Here is an 8,357-nt window from a genome sequence, read left to right as displayed (position 1 = left end):
TAGATTCGTCAGCGCCGCCGCCGCGCGGCCCAGAAACGAGTGTATTCTCACGAGCTCCGCCGCAATCCCAAGGGCCGCTCCGCTCATCCGGTACGCCAGCGAGGGGTTTTCCCCGGCCACCACCGAGGAGGAGAGGCGCAGGATGTCACGCGCCGCCTCTTCTGCGCCGCTCAAGAGCCGCCCTCCGAGGGTTCCGGCGGCGGCGGCCGAGACCGACGCTAGGTCGGTGATCTGGTGGAGATTGTCCGAGCGCCGCCCGGCGTCTTGGCTGAGCCTGGCGTGGGCTTGTTGGATGAGGCTCGCGTTGAGGGCCAGGGATTCGATCTCGGATTCCACGAGGCGGAGCAACCGGGCGGTGCTTCGGGTGTGCGAGCGGAGATTTTCGGCGGTGGATGGGTGGGAGTCGGAGAGCGCCAACTCCACCGCGCCGAGTTCCGCCAGCGATTGACGGAGACGGGAAGTGCCGGGCGTTACAAGGGAGCAGATGATTCTGGCGTTGGAACAGACGGCACGGGCCGTTAGTGAAAGGCGGCTCAAGGCCGCGGCCTCGGGGCGGGAAATCACGGCGGCGCCGCTGTTCACCACAGAAATCCTGGCGGCGCTGCCAAAGTTAGCGGCGGTGCCGGGCTGGGATAAAAGGGTGTAGTTTGCCTGTTCGCAGACTAGGCCCGATTCGTAGGAGAGCTTGTAGCGGGCAGTGGAGGCGATCTGGTACCACGTGCCCACGTAGGATTCTATGTCCACGTCGTTAGCTGTTGGAGGGTCGGGGCAGGTGGTTCTTGCCAGGGATCTAGCGCAGAAGCTCGGGGGAAGGGGTTGAGGATGTTTGACGTGGCCGGGTGGATTTGGCGGCAGTGACGGTGGAGGGACATGGGGCTGGTGGCGATGGGGTCGGGCGGTTGAGGAAGAGTCGACATGGTGAAGGGATTTGGCGGAGAGAATTAGCAGGATAAATAGCGGGAACATGATTGGAGGTGTGGGGAATGCATTAGAATGGTATCTTTATATATTAAGTTTAGTTGCTTCCGCAGAGAATATTTAGTTTAGGTGGAGGTTCGGTTAATTTTGGCTGGGACTTGGTACATATTTTAATCGGAGGTTAATTTCTCGTTTCGATTAGGTTATTAATTAAACAAAACAATTCTCCTCTAATTACTTTTCCTTAATTCCCTTTTTCAATATATAAAATAGCCCAGACTGCACTTTGCATGACCTCTTCGCGAGTGTTTGTTGGGTTTTCCTATGAAGAAATACATTTTGCATGACCTCCCCCCTTAACAATTTAAGGTCATTATTTATAATTTGACTAAATGTATTGACTGTTGTTTCTTCAATGCATATATTAGTTCCCACCCACCAATTTACTTGGGCCATGCTTATTTTGTTGTAACACTAACCTACTAATGATTTTTTCCCAGCCAACTTTACATGGTCATGCTTATTTTGCAGCAAGATTTAACTATTAATTAAAATGTCTTTACAAGTTAAAGAATGAGATGTTTTTTTAAAGTGTTTTTTAAATTTTTGGATTAAATTTTAATAATGAAAATAATTTATATATATGTATGTGAGATATTATTATAATTTAATTTTTAATTTTTAGTTAATATTATTATTTATTTATCAATTTTAAAAATGTGTTATTTTTAAAGAATTATAAATTTAAATTCACAAGAGATAAAATAGGCTATATTACATAACTTCACACTTTTAAATAAGCTATATTACATAAAAATACCATTGGAAAACTATTGTTTGTCAAAACCAACAATAATTTTTTTTTTAAATAAATAATAAAAATTTTTTTTTTGTAAGCTGAGGTGGTACTCTTTCTATTACTGGATAGAAAATAAAACATTACATCATATCAAAAATCTTGCAGACCCGCCCGCATGGGGAAACCAGGTGACTAATCCATCTATAGTTTTTGATAGCCGCCCAAAAGTAAAAGGCCCAAAGTCTGATAATCTTAGCCAAATAAACAAGGCAGTCTTGAGATTTCCTAATACTACTAGTCTGCAGAAAATACATATCTCTATTTAAGTCATGCAAAAAACTATAACCAAAAAGACTATTAGTTTTCCTAAACATATCTCATGTCAAACAGTGTCCATTGCTGGTTGCTGACTTGCTCCTTTCTCTGCATCTTGCTGGTCTCCCTTCAGCAGCTGATGAATTGCGTCCAGCTTCTCCTCTTGCCTCTCCATCGCAATGCGGATGAAGCTTAATTCCCTACGCATGTCAGGGTTTCCCTGGGCCAGCTCAACCATCTCCTTAGCCACTTGCTCTAGAGCCTTTGCCAGCAGCCCCTTCATAACCCAATATATGTGCAAAGATTGTTTAAACAATGACATTCTCCCCCTTGTATGCCCTGGATCATGAAGCAGGAACTCCCACTCCTCCATGTCCTCTTCCGATTGATCTTGAAGAGACTCCTCCTCCAGATATTGCATAATTCTCCTCACTGCTGGGTTGGAGTTACGCTGGTAGGCCCTTTCTGCCCGCCGGACCCTGTGATTCACCGTTCTCCTTGCCTTTTTAGCCGGGTTCTTGTCCTGCCTGGAGTTCTCTCCTTCCTCCTGCGTCCTCCTATTCTGTCCCCGGCCCCTTTTCCTGTTCAAGTCCACGCCTCTGCCGGGGGCCCTCTCTCGTTTTCTCATGCCATAACGCCGAAACTTTACCTCCTGCGGAGCAGGGTAATTTTCTTCCATCTGTTGGTGCTTGTCGTCTGCTGCCCTGTCCTGAGAGAAAGCCCGCACGTTCCCTTCACCCTGTGGAAGCTCTTCCTCCGACTCATCCTCGATGTCCCAGACCTTGATTGGCTGGTCATCATTCATAATTCCTTTTCCTTTCCTGCTCTTATTCTCAGCAACTGCATTATACTGCTCCTCTGTCTCCCTAGCTTTCTGTCTTGTTTCCATACTGCCCGCGGGTCTGGCGCAGAGAAATCTCGGGTTCCCGGAAGCTTTTACCTTTAGATGCTGTTTCTCGGCAGCAATGTCCGCACCTCTCCAAATTGGGAAACAGCTTAGTAAGTGATCTTCCATCCCCAAATGGGTATATATCGATTTCCTATCCTTATCGTACGTCCTTGGCTCAGTTTTCGTTTGCCGCCGGTAGCTTTCCGGGATGACGATTCCCCCGGCCATCATTCCCTGATTAATTTCTGCTGTCAAGGGATCTGACAGACCGCTCCAACCTCCTCTAATGTCTCGATCATTTATTGCTTCACCTCGGATGTCTTCCTGGGCCGTTCTCCACGCACGCCGCCACTGTACTAGCCTGTATCTTATGATCATATCTTTTCTCTGTCCCGTCTGATCTGAGATCATTACTCGGGACCTCCACGTCCTCTCATTGCTCCAGCTCATTGATCCTCGTGTTCCCGCTTGTAGCTTGATCATAGTCTGATTTAATTATTTCTGCCAGGTCCTTCCACTCCCTGTGCCCGCACACTGCTCTCCATTGATTATCCACCGTGCTGCCACGACCTTTACAGCCCCAGTTTGCCATGAAATCGGCCGCCTGGTTCCCTTTCCTTCTAACGTGGTTTATAATTTTGTATTCAATTCTTTTCAGAAGATCTGCGATTTCCTGGATAATTCCTGCCGTACGCCAACTATTTGTGACCTTCTCCCAATCCCGACCATTACTAAGCTTTTTCAGTGTCTCGACCGCAATCTGAGAGTCTCCAACAATTTCTAAATTGGTGTAACCATTTCTTACAGCAATTCGCAATCCCTGGTGGAGAGCCCAGAATTCTGCCTCGTTATTTGTCATTTCTCCACCCCAGTCTGCGAAAATCCATCTTACCTGCTTGTTACTATCCCGGAAAATGCCCCCAAAGCCAGCTTCTCCCGGGTTCCCCTTCGAGGCCCCGTCGAAGTTTAATTTGATAAAGTTTCCTCTAGGGAAGCTAAATTTATCAGGGCTTTGAGTCTGCATATCCAAATGAGAATTCTTCTTGTAATGAACCATCTCAAACTTTAGGTTTAACTTGTTCAGAATGCCCTCCTCAACCGGGTTGGCCTTCCAATCCTCCCCATCCCACTTTTCAACCAGGATTGTTTCCCGCATTAACTGGACTGCTCGTTCCCAGATTACTTCAGGTTCTTTTTCTGTATTTTGAAATACCCTGCGATTCCTCTCCTTCCATATCATCCACATTACAAACCCTGAGATGAGACTCCACGCTCTTTTGGCCACTCTACACTGAAAAACTTCCTTATTCCATTGAAAGACCGTTTCAGTGAATTCGCTAGGAGCTATCTCGGATTTACCAAATACTCGTTTGGTGTTCATCCACAGCTTCTTTGCGAACGGACACTTAAGCAGAAGGTGATTTCTGGTCTCCGTATCAGTGTTACATAGACAGCACCTCGAAGGACCATTGAAGCCTTTTTTTTGAAGTTGATCCCAGGTTAAAATCTTATTCTTAGTTGCAAGCCAAATAAATATGGAGACTTTTGGCCACCAATTGCTTCCCCATATCATTTTCCAGTCTAGATCCTCTTCACCTCTGGTTTGGGTATCAGTTAAGAAATAAGCTTCTTTGGTGGTGAAGGAGCCTTTCATAGAGTTCCCCCACCTGAGGATATCCTTACCTGTGCGGGCTCTAATTTTCCTAGATTCAACCTCTTTCCTGTAAGCTTCTTGATGATCTTGACTGAGCTCCCTATCCCACTCAGTCGGGTCAGTCCAAACTCTCCAGCTTCCTTCTGGGTCATTAGCTTTCCAGTAGTCTCTGACACATATTCTATCTCCTGCTATTCTATCCCGAATTTGATGAAGCCTCTGTATTCGGTTCATTCTTTCTTTCTGTTGCCACCTATCTTCCCAGAAGTTGGCTTCTTCTCCCCCTCGGATCTCCCAGAAGGTATGATTTTCCACCAGATCTCTGTTTTGACGCGCAAGGTCCCATATTGCTGACCCTTTAGGAGTATCTCTCTGTCGTAAAATCTCAACTGTGGAGTCAGGCATATTATATTTGGTCTTCCATATGACTTTCCAAAGATCATTGCCTCCTCTAAGCCAGTGCCACCAGAGCTTAGCTCCCAATACTCTATTAAGAGTTTCAGGGTCCCTCAGCCCCAAACCTCCTCTCTCTTTTCTCTTTGTTACCTGGTTCCAAGAAACTAAGGCCCACTTTTTCTTCTGGTTAGTCCCTCCCCATATAAAAGTTCTAATGATCTCTCGAATCTTAGCACATACTCCTAAAGGGGCAGCCATTATCGACAAGGGATAAATGGGGATAGCTTGAAGGACAGATTTTGCCAGAACTATCCTCCCTGCTATATTTAAAACTCTGAAGGCCCAATTTGCTACTCTGTTTCTCAGCTTATCCAGGACTCCTTGCCAGTTTTTCATCTTTTTGGAGGTGAAGTCCAATAAATTACCCAAGTATTTCGTAGGCAGTTCTCCCCTTTTGAAGCCCAATAATCTTATAAGGTGGGTTTTGACCTGCTCCACTGTATTAAATATGAATATACAGGATTTATCTCTGTTAATTTCCAGACCCGAAGCCTCAGCAAATAAGTCCAGAATTTTTTTAAGCTGTCTTACTTCTTTGACCGTTGGTTCCCCGAATAGCATTATATCATCAACGAATTGCTGATGAGTTAAAGGCAGAGTATTTCCCCAGAGTTGTAGACCTTTGATTCTGTTTGCTTCTCTTTCTTTTTTAATAAATCGACCCAGACCTTCGGCTGCTAGGATGAAAAGAAACGGAGATAATGGATCTCCTTGTCTAATCCCTCTAGAAGCATTAAAAGTTTTTGAGGGAGTACCATTAACCAGAATAGAAAAATTTGGAGATGAAATCAAACTATGTATCCATCTAATCCATCTACTATTAAAACCAAAACTTCCCAACACTTCTTCCAAGTAATTCCAATTGAGCCGGTCATAAGCCTTCGACAAGTCCAACTTGATCATCATACCTTTTTGCTTCTTTGCTTTTAGAGAGTGAATAACTTCTTGAGTTACAACCAGACCATCAAGGATCTGTCTACCTTCAACAAAACCTGTTTGTTTAGCAGATATTAACTTGCCCAGAAGGGGTTTTAATCTCTTGGCGATCAGGGATGTTATAATCTTGTAGATAACATTACACAAAGCAATAGGTCTAAAACCATTGGCATCTTCTAAATTATCCCCCTTAGGAATTAAAGCATAAAAAGTAGAGTTAATGGCAGGCCATACCTTTTGGTTCATCCTGGACTCTTCTACCAAATCAAGGATCTCTTTTCCCAGGAAGTGCCATCCCGCCTGGTAGAAATCGACTGTGAAGCCATCCGGGCCTGGAGCAGTGCCTTTCTTCATTGCTTTCACAGTTTCCTCTATCTCTTCTAAGGTCACTGCTCTCATTAACGCCATATTTTGGTCCTCTGTGACTAAACGAGGAATAGCTGAGCAAATCTCCTGAATTGCTCTCGATCTATCCGCTTGAGGTTCAGTTAGGATTCCTTTATGGTGATCTATTAGGACTTGTTCTATCTCAGCTTGTTCAACCACTCGATTCCCATTCCTATCTTTGATGGATAGAATCCTGTTGCTCTGTCTGTGTTTGATCATAGCCTGATGGAAGAATTTGGTATTCCTCTCCCCCTCCCTTAACCACTTTATTCTTGATTTTTGCCGCCAGAGAACTTCCTCCTGCTTTCGTCTTTCTTCCAACTTACCAAGGACTACCCCTTCTTCTCTAGTGCTTTCCTCTGTTCTGCCTTCCACTATCATTTTTTGTTGAAGAGATTCCATTTCTCCCTCTAGCTTTTGTCTTTCTTCCATAATGTTGCCAAATTCTTCCTTGTTCCATTTTTTAATTCTACCTTTCAACTCTTTCAGCTTCAACTGGAATGTATGCATTTTTCCTTTGCCCTGCACTGTACTTTGCATCCACCATTCTTCAACTTTCTTCATGAATTCTGGGTCCCTTAACCAGAAGGCTTCAAATCGGAAAGGTCTTTTTCCACGGTTCCTTTTAATATCCACCTCAAGTCTAATCGGCCAATGATCAGAACCCAGGGATGGTATGATTTTTGCTTCAACAAAAACATCCTTATTCATGATAGCTTCTGAAACTAGGAAGCGATCAAGTCTTGAGGCAATTTGATTTTTGCCCCCCCTCCTGTTGTTCCAAGTGTGTATCCCGTTGATAGTCTGAATGTCTACTAATCTTAAATCCTCTATCATTTCATTAAATTTATCCATAAAGTGGTCCACCCTCCTTATCCCACCTTTTTTCTCTTCTAAGGATCTGATTAGATTGAAATCACCTCCTATGATCCAAGCAACTTCTGGATATATTCTTCTGATGGTTTTCAGACTATTTATAAAGTTTTCTTTTTCCCCTGGGGAAGGGGGGCCATAAACCCCTGAGATGACCACCTGTTCCTTCGTACCTACTATCCTACCCAAGCCAGTAAGGACTCTACTCATGCTGGTCCAACTTTCTAAAATGATATCATTAGGATTCCACAAAATTGCAATACCTCCCGCAGAGCCGATAGCGTCTTGCCCCATAACTTCATATTGCAGTTTATTTTTGTCCAATATTCTTTCAAGCTGTTGAACAGTAATTTTTGTCTCCTGTAAAATCATAATGCTAGGCTTCTCCTTTTTCAATTTATCTTTCAGATATCTCTGTTTACCTTTACTATTCAGGCCCCTAATATTCCAACTGATAACAATCATTTAAAACTTTTGGTAGGAAGGGAAGAATACCTCTGACAGAGGTATCACTTTACCTGAGTTTATCAACGTCTCTCCCACAGTCTGGATGGTTTCACTCATCGTTTTTCGACCTCTTTTCCTGCTATTTTTGCCAGAGCCATCCATTCCCGCCTGTCCATTCCCCTGTTCATTTCCTATCATAACCTGCTGATTCATGTTCTCCCCTTTTTTTTCCTTATACTTCTGAAATGCTTCCTTATACAGTTGTTTCTGTTTTTCAGGTATGAATCTGTTATCTAGATGTTTCCATTCCTGGATTAGCTGTTTCATAATTCTCTCCTCTTCCACCTCAATTTCTAGTTGGTTTTCCACATCCATCTGCGATTGCACTGTTGTATTTTCTGTCTTTCCTTCGGTCTGGGTCTCAATGATTTTTCTTAAGTTTGCACCTTTTCCTTTATCCTCACTTACAATTTCCATTGGTGAGTTTCCAGGGTCCTCGTCGTCCTCCAGATTCACTTCATAGTCCTCGTTCTCGCTCTGAAGCACTTGGAACTTGTTTTGACTTGTTGTTTGGCTGGGTTTTTCTTGTGAGTGATATTTTGGTCCCTCCTTGCTCTGCTTCCGTCTCCTTGTGACCTGTTGAAAACCCCTGTCTGTCTCCTCCATTTTTTCTGAATTTTTCT

General features: G+C 44.1%; 1 protein-coding gene across 1 annotated transcript; it reads right to left on the bottom strand.

Annotated features, from left to right (window-relative positions):
- Positions 1-3,354: 3,354 nt before the first annotated feature.
- On the bottom strand, positions 3,355-8,340 carry LOC149171949 (uncharacterized). Its single transcript, XM_089426145.1, has 2 exons — positions 7,723-8,340; positions 3,355-7,587 (listed from the first exon to the last, which is right to left on the bottom strand). Exons 1-2 carry the CDS (start codon positions 8,338-8,340, stop codon positions 3,355-3,357), a joined length of 4,851 nt encoding a protein of 1,616 aa, XP_089282271.1.
- Between the last annotated feature and the right edge of the window lie 17 nt (positions 8,341-8,357).

This window comes from Pinus tabuliformis, chromosome 4_2 (genome assembly GCF_031772625.1).
Source record: "Pinus tabuliformis cultivar Carrire ecotype Pingquan chromosome 4_2, CPIR1, whole genome shotgun sequence".
Classification (NCBI taxonomy): Eukaryota; Viridiplantae; Streptophyta; class Pinopsida; order Pinales; family Pinaceae; genus Pinus; species Pinus tabuliformis.
Note: the sequence above shows the minus strand (reverse complement) of the source record. Positions and strands in the feature narration are given on the sequence as shown.

Bases quoted from the DNA above. Each gene is read 5' to 3' on its own strand.
- LOC149171949 (XM_089426145.1), bottom strand. From the start codon at position 8,340: ATGGAGGAGACAGACAGGGGTTTTCAACAGGTCACAAGGAGACGGAAG. The intron at 7,588-7,722 runs GTATTCTTCCCT...ATGATTTTACAG, and splicing joins AAGTGATACCTCTGTCAGAG to GAGACAAAAATTACTGTTCA.